Source organism: Triturus cristatus, chromosome 6, assembly GCF_964204655.1.
Source record: "Triturus cristatus chromosome 6, aTriCri1.1, whole genome shotgun sequence".
Taxonomy (NCBI): Eukaryota; Metazoa; Chordata; class Amphibia; order Caudata; family Salamandridae; genus Triturus; species Triturus cristatus.
Genome location: NC_140589.1, coordinates 1,348,619,557 through 1,348,642,357, shown reverse-complemented (window position 1 = coordinate 1,348,642,357; position 22,801 = coordinate 1,348,619,557). Strand labels below are relative to the sequence as shown.

Genomic DNA, 22,801 nt, shown 5'->3' with positions numbered 1-22,801 from the left:
TTCCAGCCATCACTTCCCTCCCTAAATTTGTGTATCCTCAGGACGCCCTCCCTCCAGCGGTTTCAAAACTGCCCATTACTTCCTGCCAGAGGTCCGCCAATTGTTTGAGTCCTCTGCAATCTTTGAGGTGCAGTGCCATCTCCTTCGCCCTTGCCCAGTTCAATACCTCCTTCCACTATGTTGTGGGCTATCCGGGGATTTCCAATGTCTGACAATATCCCTGCGAGTCGCACAAAGCACTAGGTCCAGGAGTTTATTACCTACTTTTCTAGCTGTTTGTCTGCCATAAATGTCTAGGAGGCATAACGCAGAAATCCCCAAGCCTTGGCATTTCAAAGTATGCTCTAGTTCGACCACCACCCTCTCCCACAATTTTGTGATCACTGGGCAGCTCCAGACCTTATGTCCAAAATCTGCATCTAGGTGGGCACACCTGAGACAAGCTTTATCGTTAGTTTGGTACTTAACATTCAGTCTGTAGGGTGTAGGATGCGTGGTGTGCAGGTAATTAAACTGTGTGTATTCGGAGCGAGTATTCCTCAAGACTTTTAGTGTGTGCTAGTGCGCGCTACCATTCTTTGCCCACAAATTGTTGCCCCAGTATTGTCTTCACTCTGCCCCATTGTGAGAAGTTGGCCTGATATATTATGTCACTAATTCTAGTGTATACCTTGTATCAGTCCAAACAACCCTTATGGTGATTGGTTGTAAAGTCAACCTTATAGACCAGCTATCCTAGTGGTAGCATGGACAAGAGCAGTCTTAGGCTAAACTCTGAATGGCATGTGAAGACAGCTGTTATACCATTTGCAACCTCTTGAATACCAAATGAAAGGACACCACAACAGATATATATAAATAAAATAAAGTGTATTTATTCTAGTCAAACACTCAGCACTCTTTATGAGATTCGAGGTAAGTACAACACAGTCTTATTCAAGCATACATTAAGTCACACAGGTAAGTAATACAGTTAGGCCCTAGGGGCCACGCAAACCATATACTAAGTAAGTGGTATAAGGACCACTGTCACGGGAATAGGATAGGCCTAGGCCTAGGGAATCGCTGGGGCTACACTATACTACCCAAGGTTAGGAAGTGGGAGGCCCACGGGATTCAGGTGCAGAGTGGAAACACTCACGCGTAATGCGTATAATCGATAGAAATAGTACAGTTTAGAATTAATAAGATTTAGGACACTTCTGGAGTAGCTAGGAAGTAGAGACTTGAGAACTAGACACTAGGATAGTCAATACCCTGATGAGCACCGGAGTACCCAAGTTACCTAGCCCGCGGGCTGCGGGTGCATAGGTGTGAACTTGCGTCGGGTTTCGTCGTCGACTCCTATGGATGCCTGAAGGAAAGTTGCTGACAGGCAGTCAGTGAAGAGTGTCCGGTGGATCCCAAGGAGGGGAGCAAGAAGGAAGGTACCTGCAAGCAGAAGGGACAGAGTCTAGGTCACCAGCCAGGAGCCAGGAAGGAACCAGGCGATGTCTTGAAGATGCAGGTGAAGAGGTGGAGCTTGTCGCAGCAGCCACGGGTACCAGGAGGCGTCGAGGACGACCAGGACCAGGAGATGAGCTGTCCCACGAAGGCTCTTGCTGTCGGCGGCGTCTATGTCGAGCTAGGACCCAACAAGCCTTGGCAAGCGGAACCCACGCAGAATGGAGGACTTGCTTCTGGTGCAGACCAGGAAGGTCTGGGGTGCTTCTCTTTCACAGAGGAGTGAGTGCCAGTCTGGAGGAGCCGGACCAGCAAGATAAAATCACAGGTTAGTCGTCGCAGAGGTCACTAGCCAACGGGCCAGCAACTGGACAACACGTCGAACAACTCGAGTGCAGAAGGGCCCCACGCAGAACACGTGAAGTGTGGGGAGCTGATCTTCTTTGCAGATGGTGCTCGGGATTGGGGCTTCTCAATTCCCCAAGCACAGCCTCGAGGAAGCCTCAGAGTGTCCAGTGGATCCCAGGACCGGGATCAAGGAGGAAGGGTACCTGCAAGCAGAAGGGACAGAGTCTGGGTCACTAGCCAGTGACCACATGGAACCAGGAAGGAACCAGGCGATGTCGGGAGATTGCAGGTGAAGAGGTGAAGCTTGTCGCAGCAGCCACGGGTACCAGGAGACGTCGACCAAGACCAGGAGGCGAGCTGTCCCACGAAGGCTCGTGCTGTCGGCGGCGTCGAAGTCGAACTAGGACTCACCAAGCCTTGGCAAGCGGAACCCACGAAGAATGGAGGACTTGCTTCTGGTGCAGACCAGGAAGGTCTGGGGTGCTTCTCTTTTACAGAGGAGCAGGAGCCAGTCTGGAGGAGCCAAACCAGCAGTGGAAAATTTAAGGTGTGTCGTCGCAAAGGTTACTAGCCAACGGGCAAGCAACCGGACAGACGCGGCAAGCAGGAAAATTCAGAAGGGCCCCACGCAGGACTCGTGGAGTGTGGGGGGGCTGATCTTCGGTGCAGATGGTGCTTGGGGTTGGGGCTTCTCAATCCCCGGTGCACAACCTCGAGGGTGCCTTAGAAGCTGTGCTGGAAGATACTCGCCACTTTTCCAAGGTAGCCAGTCCCACGTCTCTCGTCGCCTCCACTGATCTCAGCTCGGCTGTGGATGTAGATCAGGGTCGGAGAAGTCTGGAAGTCAAGGCTATGGTCAGGCTTTGCAGTCGGTCCCTCGTAGAACTTCAGTAAAGCAAAGGGTAAGTCTCTTGATGGTGCCTGTTCGCACAGGGTGACCACTCCTTGGCCACAAGGGAGATTCTTCAGTCTTCTTCTTTCGTCGAATGTCGAAGGTCCAGAGTTTCTGTTCAAGTTGCAGGTTCAGGATAATCTAATTTAGCAGGGCCCAACTAGCTACTAATATACTGGGCTGGGCTACCTGCAAGGTCCCTCCTATGGGTGGGACCAGGAAGGGGAGTGGCTACACCCCCTTTCCTTTGTCCAGTTTCGCGCCAGAGCTGGGGCTGGAGTGCCCCAGCACCGGTTTGAACTGGACTATGCATGGAGCACCTTGTGTGCCCCAGGCATGTCTCATTCCTTTCAGCCCTCCCTGCCCCAATACACTAAAGTCTGTCTGGGGAGGTGCTAGCACCTCCCCAAGCAGGAAACCTATTGTCCAGGCCTCCCTGGCTGGGAGGGCTCCCAGCTGCAGGAGGTCAGACTCGTGTCTGTGGCAGCAGCATCCATTTTGTGATGCTGAGGCGCTGGTTAACTTTAACCGGGTAAGTAGGTTATAACATGTCTTCTCCCTCTAGAAGGGAGGGATAATATCCTCATCCCCAGAAATGGGATGGGGGTATTATTCCAAAGTGTTAGACACCTTACACGACATGTTTTGATAAAGCCAAACCATAGTTACCATAACCGTTTAAGATTATAAGGTACTTTAAGAGTATATGGTAGGCTATATCATAGAACAGCTATAAGGACATGGTTCTGAAAGCTGCAGACAGGCTCAGCTCATGCTAGAGCACCATCTCACATGTTACCCAGCACTCTGCCTACAGGATTGTTAAGGCCTGCCATAGGAGTGGCTGATAGGTACACATGTGTCTATATATAAGGGTAGATATAGGTATACTATATCTAAGCAAGGGGTGATTACACGACCTTGCCCCAGCTGAGTGATCAGCCAGTTGTGTCTGATTGGAAGGCCAGACCAGGGGTGGCATAATACATGCTGCAGCCCCTGGGAGGCCTAGGGTACACCTATGCCCTGTGCACCTAGGGTACACTGTACAGGGTCCAAGACCCTTACCAATTGGGTATGTACCTAGGGTACATGGAGTCCATTTTAAAGAGAGAGCAGACAGCCTGAGACCCTGAATGGCAGGATCTCAGGCCAACTAAGTCGAAAAACCAGCTAAACACTAGGCAAAAAGTTGGGGGTAACCATAGTCAGATATCCACCTTCCTACACCCATGTGTCTGGGAAGTTGTTTCAGGTCATAGGCTGTATCATTCAACAGAGCCAAGAAAAAAAGTGTCTGCTGCTACAGAAGGTCAACACTAAGTCATCAGTACCAGGCTCTTGGTCAGGATTCCCACAGAGTTGACACAGGAACTATGTTAGCGCGCCATAAGTCAGGAATTGTGCTCCAGGAAGGCGGTATCCCTCTTTCAGGGTGTCCAATTGCCGGAGGGCACCCTCCTCATAGCAATCTCATGCTGTTGTAAGCTCTGCCGCTGTCCAGTCTTCTTCCCAGCAGCGGAGAGCCACTGCTAATAGTCTGCTCCATCCTCCAGGGTTGTGTTTCTGTCCCCAGCAGCAACGCATACGTGTATGTGCAGGAAAGTAGGATCTGCTTTCATGGTTAACCCCCCCTTTTGCTGGTGTCAGTATGTTTATTTTGACTAGTGTTGTAATTTAATAGTATGTGTTATAAGTTAACAAGCATGTGTTTTAATGTACATGTGTGTTATCTATGCAATGGTTCGCTCTGCTCCCCCTGCCAGTCCCCAGTTGTTAGTCCCTCCCAAGGAGCTCAAGTTAGAATGTTGGTGAACCATCCTGTGAGATGGAGAGTGGATGATCAGTAATAAAGATAACTGGACTCACCTGCCTTGGAGTCTGTACTTCATTCATCTTTATAACACTGGCGACGAGCTGCGGAGGGGGCAGCTGATCATCTCCCCTTTGTGTTCTCTCCATCGACAACATTTTATACTGCTCAACAGGAGTACGCGTTGACTGGTGGTCCGTCATACAGGTGGATGGTGCGTTGTCAACTGGCCACACGACCTTCATCCGGTTGCCCGGCGTTCCTGAAGTGCAGTGTGAACCATCTGGCCGGCACTTCAACGAGGAAAATATCGCTCCTGTCGGGTGTGATACGTCTGGTCAGGAGGTGCCAGCGAAGCAAAGAGCGGTTGAGTGACTGTCTGGGTGTATACGAAGAGGGCCTCAACTCGTCAAGCCTCCAGGCCAGTGTTTCAGTCAGAGGTGCCAGCTGCGGATAGTGCCATTTTTACCGTGCATTCGCCGGCATCTGGAGCGGTATAGGGAGCTGCACCGGTGCAAATGAGAGGGCTTCTGCCAGCTCTAGCGATCTCCGCTTCTGCTTTGGGTGCCGTCCCAGTGCCTGTGCTGAGGGGAGCGATGTCTGTTCGGCGCAACTAAAGGGCGTATGCCAGCTCTAGCGATCCCCGCTTCTGCTTCGGGTGCCGTCCCAGTGCCGTTGCTGAGGGTGTGCGGTGCCAGTTCGGCGCAACTAGCTCTCTCAGGGTTACAACGAGAGCCTCCGTGCCGGAATCCCCTGGGTCATCTCAGAGAAGTGAATTCTCCTCAGCCGCTGCGCTTCACCGCCTGAGGGCTGGCGGTGTTTTCCCTTCAGCTGCCTTCCGGCGCCTCAGCCACTAGGGGACCGTGAGACGCCGAGTCTCCTCAGAACGACGGCTTTTCTGCCCCGAGTGCAGGATCACTTCCTTTGTGTACAGAGCTCCGGCGCCCCAACCACGTGAGGGCCGTGCCGGCAGCATTCTTCAAGGCCCCTGCCAGCAGCTGTTCAGTGACCAGGGAAGAAGAGGATTTGGGCCAAGGTACGCGCCGTGTAATTGACTACGAAGTCCAAGGTGCAGAAGGAGGCGCTGTCTTCACACACCGGCCAAGCTGAAATGCAGTGGTGATCCTCAAGAGTAAGACTATGTGTGTCAACCGGATGGTGTAGCGCTTTTGTGAATACCCACGTTAGGGACCCTCTGAGAAGTTTCAAACTGTTTAACCCCCCAGTGCATCCTATCCAGGGAAGATTGGATATAGGTGTGGGATGGGTATCTGACATGTCAGTTCTGCGTTTATGAGGGAACTCAAGATCACGGGTAGGACTGAGGGGTGAACTCTAGCTATTCTACCCATTACACTGAGTATTTCCTAGTGAGGCCTGTGCTGCCGGGTTCCAGGGTGGGGGGTACCCATTAAAAGCCTTGTGCTACACTTCCCTCATAGATTGGTGGGAGCAGTTATCCCCATTATGGGCACCCCAGGTATCAACCAGCCACCGTCCTTCCTAAATGAGTGTGGGGATCCTGAGATTCATTGGAAGGATTGGACAAAATTATTTGAATCTTATCTGATTGCAATGGGGGGGGAGACATTCTCTGCTCTCCGGAAGCAACACATACTATTGCATAACTTGGGTGTACATGGACGCAAGGTGTACGAAACGCTACCGGAACCTGAAGTGGATAATGATGATGAATATGACATGTATGATATTACTCTATTAAAGTTAGAGACAAACTTTGGGGACAAGGTTAATGTGGTTCTAGAACAACAAATTCTTTAGCAGAGTGCAAGGGAAGAATGAGTCCATTAACAATTACATTGCAGCATTGAGGGGTCTCACCCAGTTATGCGAATTTGGGGTTCTAAATGATTCTCTCATTCGCGATCAACTGGTCAGATGTACGAACAATAGCAGGGTTCAAGAGAAACTGCTAGCAAAAAATCCCATGCTTAGGGAAGCTATCTCGATTGCACAATCCGTCGAACACACTGATAAGTGTGTAAGGGAGATGAAAGTTAAGGAGGAGGTAGTCTCCGTAGTACAAGCAGAGGCATGTGACACTAGTGTACATAAGATCTTGGACAAACGTGGCAATAAAGAAAGTGCTACGGCAAAACATAGTATGGAGGGGCATACGTTGAAATGTTTTAGATGTGGTAGCAGCAACCACCTTGCAAACAATCCTGTGTACACGGCACGTAGTGTCTTATGTAAGAAATGCAACAGGAGGGGGCATTTGGCACGAGTGTGTAGAGAGGGCGTGAGTAACACGGTTAGTGTAATTAGTACTCAGGAAGAACCGCAGGCCAAATTTGTGTTCCAAGTGAAAGACAGTGATACAGAAAGTAAGCCTAACTATCCCAAATGTGTTGTGTTATTTGATTACAAACCACTGGAAGCGTATGCTGATTCATGCTCACCTTTTACGCTGATAAATGTCAAAGATTTTGAGGAGTCTCTGAATGGGTGTAAAAGGATGTTAAGCACGCCGGACATATCTCCGGAGGGTTATACGAAAGAGCCTATTCCTTTGGTGGGTATGGCAAGCAGCCACATAAATTTTATGGGGAGGTCCACGGTGGGCAAAGTGTATGTGGTAGAATGTGGTGCTAACTTGTTAGGGTGGCAACATCAGAAGGAGTTGGGGATCATTTTGGATCCTAATGGTAAGAATCAAGTACTGCTAGTCAATGTTCCTGTCAGTAATGAACACCTACAGGAGGCGTTCCCGAAGTTATTCACTGAGAGTCTAGGCAAGTTACGGGACTTTCAACACAAGATAAAGGTCAGGCAAGGGGCTAAACCTGTGGTTCACAAAACACGTCCAGTCCCCTTCCGCCTTAGAGAGATGCTCAAAGCGGAATTGGACAAATTAAGTGAGATGGGGGTCATCCAACCTATAGAGGCCACAGAATGGCTCGCACCTTTGGTTCTTGCATCCAAAGGCAATGGGCAAGGCATCCGCCTGTGTGTGGATCTCCGCTCACTCAATGACAATATATGGGTGGAGAGGTTTCCCCTTCCCAATATAAATGAGATGTTGAGTACGATGGGGAAGGCCTGTTATTTCTCGGTTATTGATTTGTCCATGGCCTATCACCAAGTTGAGCTGCACCCTGAATCAAGACCTCTAACTGCGTTTAGTTCACCTTTTGGGGCATATATGTTCAGGAGAATGCCGTTCGGCCTGGCATCGGCGGCTGCCATTTTTCAAAAAATAATGCAACAAGTACTGCACGGGGTCAAAAACACACTCTGTTTCCAGGATGACATACTGATGTACGGGTCAACAGAGGAGGAGCATGACAAGACGCTCAACATGGTGTGTCATAAACTCTCAGAAGCAGGGTTAACAGTGCGATTGGATAAGTGCAAGATAAAGGTTACTTCGGTCGACTATTTAGGCCATACAATATCCAAAGAGGGTTTTAGACCTAAATACAGCTTAATTCAAGCGGTAGAGGATGCTCCACACCCAGCGAACAAAGACGAGTTGAAATCGTTCTTGGGTTTAGTGGAGTATATGTCAAAGTTCGTAAGGAATTTTTCTGACCTGTGTGAGGGATTACGAGAGCTCCTCAAGAAAAAGGCAGAGTTTGTATGGGAAGAAAGACATAAGGAGATGTTTGAGAAGATAAATCAGCAAATTGTAGGGTCTCCAGCCCTTGGCACTTTTGACCCCAAAAAGAAAACTGTACTAACGACGGATGCATCCAACAAAGGACTAGGGGCCATGCTGTCTCAGAAAGGGGATGGAGAAGAAACGGTCATTGCGTTTGCATCCCGCACCTTAAACTCTTCTGAGCGCAATTACTCAGTTATTGAGAGGGAGGCATTGGCGTGTTTTTGGGCGGTGCACCACTTTAAGTTTTTTCTGTGGGGCACGAAGTTTGTCATACACACGGACCACAAACCTCTGACCTTCATGTTTTCACCCAAACAGGCTCAAAGCGTGTCACCACGAATAAGTAAATGGGTCCTGGGGTTAGAAAATTACTGTTTTAAGGTGGAGTATTTGCCAGGTCCGGAAAATGTGATAGCTGACTATCTATCTAGGGCACCCTTAAGTGGCAGTCAACGTGAAGAAGGGCTAGATGTCCCCATATTTCCTATCCATCTCACGTCAATAACCAATGTGGAGTGGGAGAAGGGAATGAGGGAGGATACAGCCATGGAGACATTAAAGGAGTTCATCATCAAAGGATGGCCAGAAAAGATCTCGGAAGTTCCTGACAGTATCAGAGACTTTTGGGAAGTGAGACTAGAATTATTTCTCCTCGCTGGTCGCATACACCGTGGGGATAAAATAATTCCGCCCATGGGTATGAGGAGCAAAATAATTGACTTAGCCCATGAGGGGCATCTGGGCAGGAGTCTCACGAAGAACAAGGTTAGGAGCTGTTATTGGTTTCCCAGGATGGATTCCATGATTGAGGTAAAAGTCAAGGAGTGTGTCAGCTGTGCCAGAAGTGATAAAAGTAAGATCCCACACAGAGCTCCTTTGGCCCCAGTCAGGGTCCCAATGACTCCGTGGACAAAATTGGCCATGGATATCATAGGGCCCATGGAGATGTTAGGTCCACAGAAGCGGTTCATGTTTGTTTTGGTGGATTACACCTCCCATTGGGTCAATTTCAAGTTTACAGCATCTACAACGACCACCAGTCTCATCGCGTTTTTAAAAAACATCTTCGTGTAGGAGGGTATTCCGAGCACCCTGGTCACAGACAATGGGGTGCAGTTTGTCTCGGAGACAATGAAGGAGTTTATGGAGGAGCTAAATATAAGGCATGAAAAGACTGTACTCTACTGTCCGAAAGCCAATGGCTTAGTTGAGAGGGTTAATAGAATGGTGAAGGAACACATTCAACTAGCAATCACCAATGGGTTCAATGTGGAAGACTCGTTAAGGGAGTGGTTGTGGGCGTACCACACCGCTCCCAATGTGGTTACAGGAGTATCTCCTTTTGTGTTCCTAAGAGGTAGGGAGCCCGGTACCAAAATGTATCCCAGGTGGTTGGGAAGCGGGAAAAGTGTCTGTCATGATCTGGACCAGAGCAAAAAGAAAGTGGAGTGTCATCAACAGAGGTACAAAGCCTGGTATGATGTTAAACATGGTGTTAAGAATATGGATTTTGAGACAGGCACGCTGGTGAGGGTCAAGAAACCAACGCATGTCCCACCAGGGTCGAGCAAGTATGGGGCTTCCACACGGGTGGACAAGTCTGGTAAGAATATAGTTCGTCTGGAAAATGGGCAGACATGGAGTAAGGATAGGGTTGTTAATGCGACCTGATCAAGGAAGGGGGATGCAGCTATATGACCACTCATGCTTTAATGTGACCTTATGGAGAAAAGGCTCAGGCATCCTCCCCTACATAGGGAGGTGTGTTGTAATTTAATAGTATGTGTTATAAGTTAACAAGCATGTGTTTTAATGTACATGTGTATTATCTATGCAATGGTTCGCTCCGCTCCCCCTGCCAGTCCCCAGTTGTTAGTCCCTCCCAAGGAGCTCAAGTTAGAATGTTGGTGAACCATCCTGTGAGATGGAGAGTGGATGATCAGTAATAAAGATAACTGGACTCACCTGCCTTGGAGTCTGTACTTCATTCATCTTTATAACAACTAGTCTGACAGGGATCCTGCTAATCGGGAGCCAAGTCACTGTGCTTCCTCCCTACATTTGACATGTTAAGTGCTTCTGTACCTTCACAATTGGCTACTGGTGTACCCCTATAAGTCCCTAGTATATGGTACTGAGGTGCATAGGTACACCAGAAGTCTACCATGAGCTGCAGCATGTATTATGCCACCCATGAGAGACCACTCAAACTATGACTACAGGCCTGCCATTACAGCCTGTGTAAGCTCGTGCTAGCACCACTTACGACAGATATACATTTTCTTACAACTGAGGTCACTACACTTAAAACCTATAAGTCAACCCTAAGGCAGGCCTTTCAATCCGGAAGGCAGGGGGCTGGGTTATAAGTGTGAGGGTGCCCCTGCATGAGCAGGACACAGCTACAAACCGCAGTCTTGATTCTCCAGGCTTTGTAAGTGCAGTCAGCCATTTTGATACATATAGTGGCCATCCGTCATTAAGCAATGGCTAACTATACAATGGCTGTGCCAAACCTGTACATGTTTAGTATCAAACAAGTTAGAATTATAACCAAAATCCGTTAACAGTGTTGGAGGTATGATTCCATGCCTTGGGTGGCTCCTCCGGGAAGCTCCCAGTACTCCTGGTTACAGCCTTCCAGGGTCTGCCAGCAAGCCAGTGCTGCTGCCGACCCCTGACACGATTCTGCCCTCCAGCTGCTGAGCTGAGCTCGAGCAGGGGAAGGTAGAGCAATAAGTTTCCTGTCACAGGGAGGTGTGGCCACCTCCCAGACATGACTTTGTGTATTGTGGTGGGGTGCTTGCCAGCGCCACCAGACTGCTTTGAAAGGCACATTCGGTGCCCGCCCTCCTTGCATACTCCAGTTGGAACCAGTTCAGGGAGCCCTTGGCACCCACTCTGGTGCAAAACTGGAGAGTAGACATGGGAGTATTCTCCCCTCTGTCCAGCCCCTCATCTGGGGGGGGTAACCTTGAATCATCCCAACCCTTTCCCTAGGGTACTTAAGGGCTTAACTGTGGGTAGCTCTTCAGATTTGTAGTGGAAAAGATTCAAATCCAAAACTACTTCAACTTCTACCTGCTGGGAACTTTGGACTTTGCCTAGGAACCAAGACTGCACCAAGGAAGACTCCTGCTGCTCCTGGTCTTGTCGTCATGCCAGTCTTCTGCATAGTCTGTGCCTGTGCTTCATCCAGGTTCTTCTCCAGGCCTGTGGGCATCCAAGACACCCAAAGGAATCTCCTTGGAGTGAAGGAATCACTTCCTTGCATCTACAGGTACCGTAGCCAACCGGTCTGTTGCTCCTAACGTTCTACAGATTCCAAAAGGCTCAGCAACACAGGTGGTGGTTCTGCAACTCATTTGAGGCATGCACTGTCTTCTCAGCAAGTTTGAGGCCAGTGTCTCTCATCTGAGCCACTGGAATAGAACCCCTGTGCTTGTGTCGACTTGCTGTTGCCAAGGCTCGATGACTCTATCCTCCAGAGATCTTCGGGCTACAAGAAGTTTCAGCCTCCAGCATCTCTTTGAACCAAGGTCTTCATTCTCAACACATCCTCTGCACCATGGGCCTGCATGGTTGGTGAGCTACTCCAGGTCCTCTTGCGATTCCTGTGCCTTCGGCCTGTAAGTCCTCTTGGAGGTGGTCTTTGGCTTCAGTGGGCTCCCATGCTTGCTCGTGGCCTGCTCCGACTATCCTGCACAGTGAGAAAGTGCCCTCTTTCTGCATGGTTGCCCCCACTTTTTGCTAAATTGCTGATGTGCTTTGACTGAGTGTGCCCAGGGCTCCTGCTAATCAGGTACTTAGGGCCTATGTTCTTTCCCTAAAACTGCATTGAAGCCTAAACCCAACTGGCATCTCTGGCCACAGGTCAGCCCCTGGTAAATGGTAGCACAGGTAGTCAGGGCACTTTGACCAGAGAAGGCCTCTAAGGGCTGCAGCACTTAGTGTGCTACCCGTAGAGGTCCTGTACCACTACACTCACACACTGCCGTTGCAGGCTGCGTGTTTTGGTGCAGAATAAAGTGAAGAGTCGACATGGCACACATCTCTGTGTGCCAAGCCTACAACCCACTGTCCTGGCATAGGTCAGTCACACGTATAGCTAGGTGCACTATACCAGTGGTGAGGGTACAGGTGCATGAGCCCTGTATCCCTACAGTGTCTAAGTCCATTATTAGACATTGTAAGTGCAGTGTTGCCATTAAGAGTATATGGTGCTGGGAGTTTGTCATTACAAACTCCACAGCACCATAATGGCTACACTGAAAACTGATAAGTTTGGTATCAAACTTCTCAGCACATTAAACGCACACTGATGCCAGTGTGGGATTTAATGAAAAATGCACACAGAGGGCATCTTAGAGATGCCCCCTGAAAACTAGAGCCTGCTGCTCTCTGGGGCCTGAAACAATGCACATCCTGGGACGAGGTGCCAAGCCTCCTCCACCAGGATGGGCAGGGTTCACGAAGAGGAAGCTTCAAAGGCTTGCCACCTTTGTGAGCTTCCCCAGGACACTTGCTGCTCTCAGCAACTGGTCCCCAATGGTTCTGACCCCCACTTTGGGCGGGAGAACCGGTGGGAAAAACAAGTAAGGAAGAGAGGTGTGCCCACCCATGCCAATTCCACCACTCGGGTGGGGGAGACGAGGTGAAGCACAACTCTCAGTTCACGCCATCTTGAAGATGGGGGGACTCAGCCAACCAGGGACAAGCTCATGACCCCCCCTCCCACTGGAGGGTGGCATAATAGGGGGTGTACCCACCCAAGGGAAGGGACGAATTGGTCCCTGCCTTTTACCTACCTGTAACGCCCCTAAATCTAGTATATATGGGCATCCCTGAACCTTGTTTCCTCATGCAAGAAGAAACTGCAAGAAGAAGGACCAAACAGCCGTACAGCAGCTAACAAGAGGAAAACGCCCTACCGGCCTGTCTCCAACTCGAACCTGCTCCTGCGAAATCCTGGTGTGTCCTGCAGCCAGCAACCTCGACAATCCCAGAGGACCTGCCTGCCTGCCTTCATCCACAAAGACTTTGTTTTCCCGTGAACACTGAATTTGTTCATCTGCAACCTCTGGCCTTGGACAGAAAACTCAAATCCGCACCACTCTGCACCTGTCGTCCACGGCCCGAGATCGAGTGGGCAAACACCACAAGGAGGTCACCCCGGCGATCCTGACCCGAGATCCGGTGACACCTGACCTGCCTCAAGCCTCCAGCCAACGCCTGCAGTCTAAATCCAGAAGGCCCCCCTAACCGCGACTAGGAGCTGTTAAGATGATCCGACCCCAAAAGGCACCCCTGCAGCCGATGCCCCACTGCCTTATGTGCCCAAACCGACAGTGCCTAACCAACCCCTAACTTCCCAACTTACCCCTCGAAGCGATGGTCGCACCCAGAAGACCTTCATCCCCGAGTCTTAAGTGTATTTGCAAACCGCAGGTTCTCTATTGAAAACAACAGCGTGCCTGACGTCGAAACTGCACCCGGCCCTGGCCACCCTAGTGTCGCTGAGGGTGCACCTTTGGTGCTAATCTGTTTCCCCATTTGCCCTGAGCTTAAGTCCAGGAGCTTTGCTCCCACAACCAAGTGGTCTGCTAGTCAGCAGCCACCAACCGGAGGCACCCTATCCCCCATTGGATAATATTGGGCCTCGGCACTCTGCACCCGGCCGCCCTAGTGCCACTGAGGGTGTAACTAGAGTGCATCCTTGACCCTGGGGGACCCCCGAGTCTACCCCCAGAACCTCAACTCCCACTACCAAATACTTGCCTCAAAACCAATAACACTAGTTTCCTCCATAGGATAACATTGACTGTTTTTCTGTGAAATATTTCTAAGTGTGGGGTTTGAGAAACTAAAGAAATTCTTTGAAATTGCATAATCTAACAAAAACGATTTTACTTACCTGTTTTCAGGAAACGTCCCAGAGTAGTATCTAGGTATACTACTCTGTGTAAGCCTAGTAATCTCAAAAGTTATTTACCTGCTAATTTACTAAAAAAAGCATATTCAAGTCTATGTACAGTATTTACTAAGTATTGCACTTCTCTGCATCCATAATGTAAATCAAACCAAAGTGCATATACAATTATCATTCAAACTGTATTTCAATCGCATTACTACTGTAAAGTCCTTATTGCTTACCTGTGTCAGACTTGCTTAGTTCTAGAAAATAAAATAACTAAAAGAATATTTTTATACAAAAGCAATTGGTCTGAAGGTCAGTCTTTCAGTGTGTGAAATTATTTGCTGACGGAGTGTGTACAACAAATACTTAACACTGTCCTCTAATACTCCCTTACTGCTCGACCACACTACAACAAATAGAGAGTGAGGTACTATCTAACTTTACCTCTACCTTTTAGGTTCCACTGGACTCTGTGCACAATATACCTCACTTTGGTATATTATATACAGAGCCAGCTTCCTACATACGCATCCTGCAGGTCCAATGTTACCATCCAGTCTTCTTGGTCTAGGGCAGACAATACCTGAGCTAGAGTGAGCATCTAGAATTTATCTTTCTTGAGAAAGAGAATGACAGTCCGAAGATCTAAAATGGGCCGCAATCCTGTGTTGTTCTTCGGAATCAGAAAGTAGTGGGAACAACAGCCACTGACTACTTCTGAAACAGGGACGATTTCTATAGCTCCCTTGGCCAAGAGAGCTGTAACTTCTTCCTGGATACATAAATACAAGTAATGCGTTGGAACCAATCTATACTAAACAATAATTAGAAGGACAATATCAATTATTCCTTCGAAACGAGGTTGACTCTCTGGATTAATCATATATCAATCAATATCATTGACAGAAGGCAGTTTTAGAAAAAACTTTTTATGTATCTATATGCAAAGAAATGAAGACACTTTTTATGTTCAACTGTACATGCGAATATAACATTGTTTTAAACAAACAAAAGGAAATTAAATCCAAAAGAAATTAAATCAAACAACTCAATCAAAAAAACAAGGAATATATCCTCTATTCCCTATTCCCCTATTAGTAAGTATGGATGCTCTCACTTTTTTATAAGAGCGTTCCATTGTCTCAGATAGCCCAACTACACAGTACTAGGAGGAAAAAAAACTCTATCCTCTGAACAATTTTCTTAGTACTTTTTTTCAACTATTTTACTAACAATTTTGATTTGTCAAGGGCTTCTTCAATTCACAAAGTAGACACGTTTCAGCCCAACTTGCTTTGGGCCTCATCAGGACTAGGGTTTATAAGGATATCTTCTGATAAAGACACCTAAAATGCAAATACATTTTTTTTTCTTACAAATATATAAAAATAAGTATTTACATCTATTTACATATATATACAAATAACCAAATACACAGGAATAATATATAGGTATGCACCTTTTATTTTGAAGACTCCTCTCGCGAGGTGGCAGTCCATGAGTATATGTACTATTTTTCAATGGGCACAGTTAGTGCATAAGGATGGACACCTTAATCCCATGAGAATAATAATCATCCATGACTAAACCAAACAAAAGTGGAGAATATAGAAAAAAACCTTTTATAAAAACGTGTGCAAGCACTCGGAGTCTAGTAAAACAAAAGTGCCCAGTGACTAAAGCTAACTATTTAATGCCAAAGAATTTCTCTCACATGAACAACATAAAACAGCTAAAAAGTTACCAGTCTTATTGAATAGTCCCGGCTCATCAATATAGTAAAGTCTGGAATGAATATCGTCGGATAAACAGAGTAACTTCCTCCTGGAGCAATTTAAATGATCCTCCGTCAGCCGTTCCTGATTTAGCAGAATGGGAGGAGGAAAAGAAAGGAAAGGCAGAGACTAGCCCTCCTAAATAATCTGCAAGACCCACTGGTCCGATGTTATGGACTTCCAGAGGGTGAGATGATGATGGATTCTCCCGCCAACTAGGGTGGTGTGGTTTGCAGAGTCAGACTAGCAGTGATTGGAGGCTACGACTACCAAAGGCATGGTGGCCAACAACTTCTGGCTTCCACTCCTAGGCCAGAATGAAGCGCGTCCACGTCCCCGCATGGCTTGGAAAGCCTGCGCAGGATGGTGGCTGGGATAGGGCTGACGGGGCCATAAGGAGAGCCCCATGGATCACTAGGGCCGAATCTGCCTTTTTCCCAAAAAGGCGGGTTCCATAAAAGGGCATGGCCGTCAAATTAGCCTGGACATCACCTGTGAAGCCAGTTGTCCTAAGCCAGGTGTGGTGCCTCAAGGCCACTGTCGTAGAAATCGATCTGCCCCACAAATCCGTCGTATCAAGGCCACACCGTATGATGAATTTTGATTCATCTCTCCCATCCTTAACTGCCTGAGAGAGCACTGCCCAGGACTCCTCCAGGACTTGTGGCAGCACTTGCTCAACAGTCTCACAAAGGGAGTGGGAGAAACGGCCCAATAAGCATGCAGCATTCACCAACCGCAATGCCAGGCTGGAGGAAGAAAACATTCTCTTACCAAATGAATCCAGACTCTTGGATTCCCTTTCAGGAGGGGTAGAATGAACGCACCTCTGATGTAGAGGCCTGCACCACCAAATTTTCTGGGGTGGGGTTTTGGCTGAGGAACTTCGGGTCGACGGGGCTGGGCGATGGCAGTGTGCAATTGTCCTATTCACTGGAGTCCCTGTGCGGGGCTTGGACCACGTGCCTAGAAGGACATCAGTTAGTGCTTTGTTAAAGGCCAAAAGGGGTTTTGAGGTGGAAACCCCAGGCTGAAGCACTTCAGTCAGGAGATTAGTCCTGACCTCCAGGGAGTGCAACTCCAGTCCAAGGACCTCAGTCGTCCTCTTGACTACCATGGCATAAGATGCCCCCTCCTCCGTAGCCACAGTTGGCAGAGAGAGCATGCCAGTATCTTGAGAAGTATCCAGTCCACTGGCTTCCCCTAGTTCCCCGTATCAGTTCAACGTCTCTGCAGAATGATGCTGGTGTTCCAAAGGGTCCATCGACCCCTCCCATTCCTCTCCCGAGCCTAACACATCCTCAAAGTATTTAGGCGACAGCGTAGAACCCCTGGGTTGAATCGGCTCTGGTACCACCGATAGGCACCGTATGCACAGACTTCGGGTCCAAAGCTGGGGGAGGTTGCGGTGGCACGACTGGCGTCGACCCAGAACAGATCTTTGAGACCCCACTGGTGCCGTGGCTGGAGCCGACTGTCAAATCTGATGGGGCCCCTTCCGACCGCACAGGGCCAGAGGGCTCACCAGAGGTGTCGGCCTGCTAAAAAATGTGGCGCACTACTCGTAGAATTCATTGATTTCAGCGGGGTGGCTCCAGCTCCCAGAAAGGGAGGGAGGTACGAAGTCGATCCTGACTCCACAACCGTGCCTAGAGCGTCAACGCTCATTACCTCCTTTGTAGATGGACGCCATTTGAGGTGAGGATGAAGTTTGTTTGGACTTCTTCTTTTTGTGCATCTTCCCAGAGTGTCCCAACGACTTCAAGTGGGATGAAGAGGACTTTGGGATCCAGAAGCGGCCTAGCGACCTCCTCTTCTTCGAGCGGGACCGGGATGTCTGCGGAGTCTCGCTGGACGGTGTCGGCTGCCAGGACGCAAAGCGCTTCAAAGCCGGCTCCTGCAAGATCTTCAGACCCATAGCCCGACAGTCCGAGCATGGCTTCGGATCGTGGTCGCGTTCGAGACACCAGAGGCAGACGAGGTGGGGATCGATAATAGACACCGGGGACAGGCCCCACACGGCTTGCACCCGGTCTTCCTCAAAGACATCCCCGCACACGATGGGAAACATTTCAAATTCAACAAAAGTTGAGGAAAGGCCTGTCAAAAAGCAACAAAGGGGTAAATCTTTCCGGATCGGCGCTTAACTGGTGTGGAAAGAAAAAAACTGATGTCCACGAGCCTGGTTGGCGCCTATATAGGTACCGCGACATCATAACCGATGCTACCGACACAGCCAACGTCACGTCATTGCTCGGTAAAAGTTTCCAGATATAGCCTGGGAAATTCAAAGGTAAGGAATCTGCAGTTAGAAGTCTCTATAAGATGCTGGTGCTACAAGTCATGAGTCATATGGTGCCATTGGCATGAATATAAGGAGACCGAATGACACTCCTTATCCAGGTGGTGGGCCTGTGTGCCTGAGGGTTTCATGAACTGGCAGCTGGGTCCATCCACGTCACTAGGAACACCTGAAAAGATGGTGTCCATCCACGTCACTAGGAACACCTGAAAAGATGGTGTCGACTGTGGTGCGGGCACCGATTGATCTGGCAGGAATGGAGCAGATGTCAGAAATGAAGGCGTCAGTGCCAGTAAAGTTGGTTCACAGGTCAGGTTCAGCTGAGGTACAGGCACAGAGCCACCTGAAGCAGGGTCGGATGGCTTCATAATTTCTAACTCCAGCTCTGAGGATGAAGATCCTGTCGGAGTTCCGGGTGGCTTTGGGAGACTTGCGGCTTCCAGAGCATTTCTTGTGCTTCCTATGCTTTTTTTCCCCTTAGTTCCTGAGGAATGGGAGAAAGAAGACCTGGAACGGGGTCTTGAATGTTGACAACATTCTATCTTCACAGGTCCAGGTCATAAATAACTTGGTCTCCCTTTCTTTGATCGCCCTAGGATGCATACAGAGGCTCAATGCACAGGAACAGGAATCCTGGTCCGATTCCAGGCACCATACACATCTGGAGTGTGGGTCTGTGATGGATCTCTGTCCCTCGCAATCTCTGCAAAGGTTTAAAGCCTGAACATTTTAGAGGTGATATAGCACTGCATTATAGAGCCACATTTCTGAGAAGAAAACTCATGACTCTCAGGAGAAGGGGAGCTCTAGATCCGCCTCAAAGCCACAGATTTTCTTTTAAAACTGACATTGTTATGCTGGGGCTGGAAACAATATGGCTTCGGTGACAACATCTAACAACACTTCAATCATTAATGAAGAGCCAGCACCCCTTACTGATGACGTGAGAGCTAGGAAGTTTCCAGGTCCAGACTGATGCCTGAGATTATTCTACAGGTTAGGAATCTGCAGGTAGAAGTATCCATCAGAATAGTGAAAGTCAGTCTGGTGGTATAGACAGTACTGAAGCCGTGATCATGCAGGTGAACCAACCACATAATGACATTTGATGCCAAATGGGTGGTGTCTCACTGGTCAAAAATGTTCCAAATCCCATATTCTATATTAATATGCCTCTAGGCAAGCATTATTGATGGAAATGGACACGTGTAGCAATATAAAGTGGATAACCTTTTGGACCTTGGGTGCTTGAACACAGAAATACATGCAGAATAATATGACGCACAGGGCATAAGGAGGTTAAATCATCTTTATCATGGACAACATCTAAAAGGGGAAAACCATGTCTGTCGGCGATCCAGAATGAATCACTTAACATAAAAGTCTAAAATCAACATATGGTTAAAATATGCATACGCAGAAAAATACATTTCATATAACACTGCTTTCGTTACACATACTTCAAAGGTTGACACTGCACAACCTGTATACCTAAGAAACTCCAAAATACTCTATCTGAGAACCAGATTATTTAGTATAAAGTGGGGCCATTATCTTGATAAAAAATACCACTTGTTTCCTAAGCTTCTTTAAATGATATAAAGGTTGAGCTGATGATGGGGCATGGATAACAAACAGTTCAGTCACTAGGCTCTCATGAGACACCTTAGATCGACTGGCCAACAATAGCCAAATGTCCCCAGGATCCAGACCTATTGTGAAAGAATACCATCAATATCGAAGGTCACACTGGAGCTGTACACTTTTCTGTGATTACATCAAAGGTGAAAAATCTGTAATACAGAATCCTGACTGATACCTTTATGTTTGCAAGGTCATTCCGTTCAAGAGACTGGTACACTGCTTTAACTATCTCCTCAAGCTTAATTCACGCATTTTTCTGGTCTTATATTCTTTGTCAAACAATAGCTATGATAGATTCTTATCCTTTTGCAAAGCACTTTCATTTGAGCTAAACTACTAAAGCATTGAGCACTACAGAAATAGCAATACAAAATGTACTAAAGAAATGTACCTTTGCTGTCATTAAAGATACAGCTTTTGGATCTGGTAATGTGCTTGGAATGCTGCTACACAACTGCCACATAAACCTAGAATTGAAAAGCAATAGCTTAGTTTTGACTTTTAAAACGGCACCGGTCACAAATAAAAAAAAAGTAATTATTAAAAATGCCATTCTATAAATGTCACACTTACCCAAAATATGTATGCTCAAAAATGTTCTTGTCTTGAAGAAACTGCATATTATCATGCCAAATCCACTAAGGAAAAGAATCTATTATCAGATGAGCGAATGCAGTTCGTACAAACAAGTTTCATTAACAGTCTATGTCGTTTACCTTATGCACATTTCATGAAAGTAAGATGTATAATAAGTGCATCGTGAACAACTGATTAAGCAATACTTCACATGGAGCTTCAACGGAAAATTTAAAAAAATGTAAAACACACAGAGAACGGTAAAATATACAATAAATATGTGGATTGCTGCTGTAATGCCTGCTGTCGAACAAACTGCGAACAGGTTGATCTTCGAGCAAGCAGTTTACCAGATGTGTGAAACAGACGAACAAGTTACTTACCTTCGGTAACGATGTATCTGGTAGAGACATAGTCTAGCCGCAGATTCCTTAACTTCGAATATCCCTAGGCGTCAGACTGGTCTGGAAAGTTTTGCGCAGCAGCACCTCTGCGTACCGGAGGGGCGGCACCGCACGGCTCCGCTCCGCTCTGATGTCGTCCATGGACGTGACGTCAGCTGAGCCATATATGCCCCGCCCTGGAACGCCGACATCAGTTTTCGTCAGAAGTCTTTTCCGCGTCAGGATGCGAAGCCACCACTAAAAACTGTGAAAATATGGGAACAGTGTGCAGACAAAGAAAAGAAAAAACAAGGTATGGTGAAAAAATCATCACCATAGAAAGACAGTGCCAGGCACCGTATATTGTAAACTGAGGGAGGGAAAAGGACAGAGCACCACTCTGGGAGGGACCCCTTCAATCGTTAAGTCCAAAACCTCCCCCGGAGGCAGAAGAAGATGCAGAGCATAGGCAGAATTGAACCCTTGGGCTGTGTGAGCCTGTGCCACCAGAGGCACAAGACTCACCATTGAGCCATAGCTCCGTGGTGAACCATCACAGCAGCCGGCAGAAAGGCTGCAACCACAATATATGACAGTGAAGGACAACCAGTTCAGAACCCAGGAGCAAAGACAAAGTACCATAAAGCGTCACATCGGACAACCCAGGGTAGGGGTTGTAAAGGACACATGGCACATGAGCATACCGTCCAATCACAAGAATGGGCAGAGCAGAGACCTGAAACAGAATGTAGCTTCGTGAGTCGGAGTGAAGAGAAGATGTCACCCCGCAGAGGAATAAAGCCACCTAAGGAAGCCGAAGGCAAGAAGCCGAACCTGAAAAGGTTGTTGCAGGACGAAGATGACGGGCGGGCGTTAAGGAATCTGTGGCTAGACTATGTCTCCACCACATACATCGTTACCGAAGGTAAGTAACTTGTTCATCTGATAGACATCTAGCCGCAGATTCCTTAACTTAGAATAGATACCAAAGCCATACCCCTAGAAGAGGCGGGACTGCGACTGAACCCCACAAAAAAGATCCAGAGAGAACCCAGATGACAATAACATGACCAAAAGAGTGTTGTCAACCAAAGGGCGAAACACACTGGGGACAGAAGTTACAGCGCAGCCAACCACCAGACTCCTAAGCCCCCAAGCGAGCAGGGAATCAAGGGGAGGTGAGGGTACCACAGCCCATCCAGAATAACATGAAAACCCCCACATGTAAAGGGATGAGAGAAGGAAAACACGAAGCTAGAATGCTTATGCCTGATTGAAAAAATGCCGAACTTCGAAAGAAGACCAAGAGGCATGAAGGATCCACAGTATCCAAGGTGTCGACAAGAAGCCAGAGCTAGCCCCAGCTATATAACTTGAACAGCGTAAAACATTGTTAAACCTGCTCCTGTAAACATACGAAGGCAGCAGGAAACTGACCCATGCCCAGCACGGGCCGACATGGAAGAAAAACACACCTAGCAAAGAAACAGGTGTGAAAAGATAGTTCAGCACCTCGCACGAAGTAGAACTGAACCTTATGGTGCGAAAGAACCATAGGATGCGGCAGTCAACAAGCCCACACAAAGGACTGGTTATGTGGTATGGTGGAGAGAACGCGTAGCGCCCTCACATGTACCACAGAGGAAGAGTACTGCAGAGACCCTTGCCAGTCAGACATGTGGAGAACATTGAAAGGGTGCCCCTACACAGCCCGAAAGACGCTCATACGTGGTCAGGAGGAACACCAGGAAGCAAGACAGCAGGAACAGCTGAGATGCACCCAATAGCAAGAAGGCAACTGGCCGCACAAGCCATGAGGAAGAACATGGCGCAGAAACAGCCTCAAGAAGATGCTGAAACCCGGCCAAACCCAGGCGCTAGGGTACGCCCAAACGTACTCGCAGTTACACAGAAAGTGGAAAAAAGGCCAGGCTACAAGCAACGTCAGCCGGCAGTCCGTAAGAGAGAGAACAGTCCCCTCGCAGGACAATTTAGAAGAAAAGACGAGCCTAACAACGGAGTACTTGGGACCAACTCATGGGTCCTAGACGCCAGGAAAAGCAGGGTTCAAGGAGAACCG

At 48.1% G+C, this 22,801-nt stretch overlaps 1 protein-coding gene across 1 annotated transcript in view; it reads right to left on the bottom strand.

The window, feature by feature from the left end:
* Positions 1 to 22,801, bottom strand: part of USP34 (ubiquitin specific peptidase 34) — a 2,509,780-nt gene that overhangs the window by 911,693 nt on the left and 1,575,286 nt on the right. The window contains exons 53-54 of the mRNA XM_085612349.1: positions 20,336 to 20,400; positions 20,154 to 20,229 (exon numbers count right to left, since the gene is read on the bottom strand). Coding sequence (XP_085468475.1) covers positions 20,154 to 20,229; positions 20,336 to 20,400 — 141 coding nt within the window. The remainder of the gene's footprint in view (positions 1 to 20,153; positions 20,230 to 20,335; positions 20,401 to 22,801) is intronic.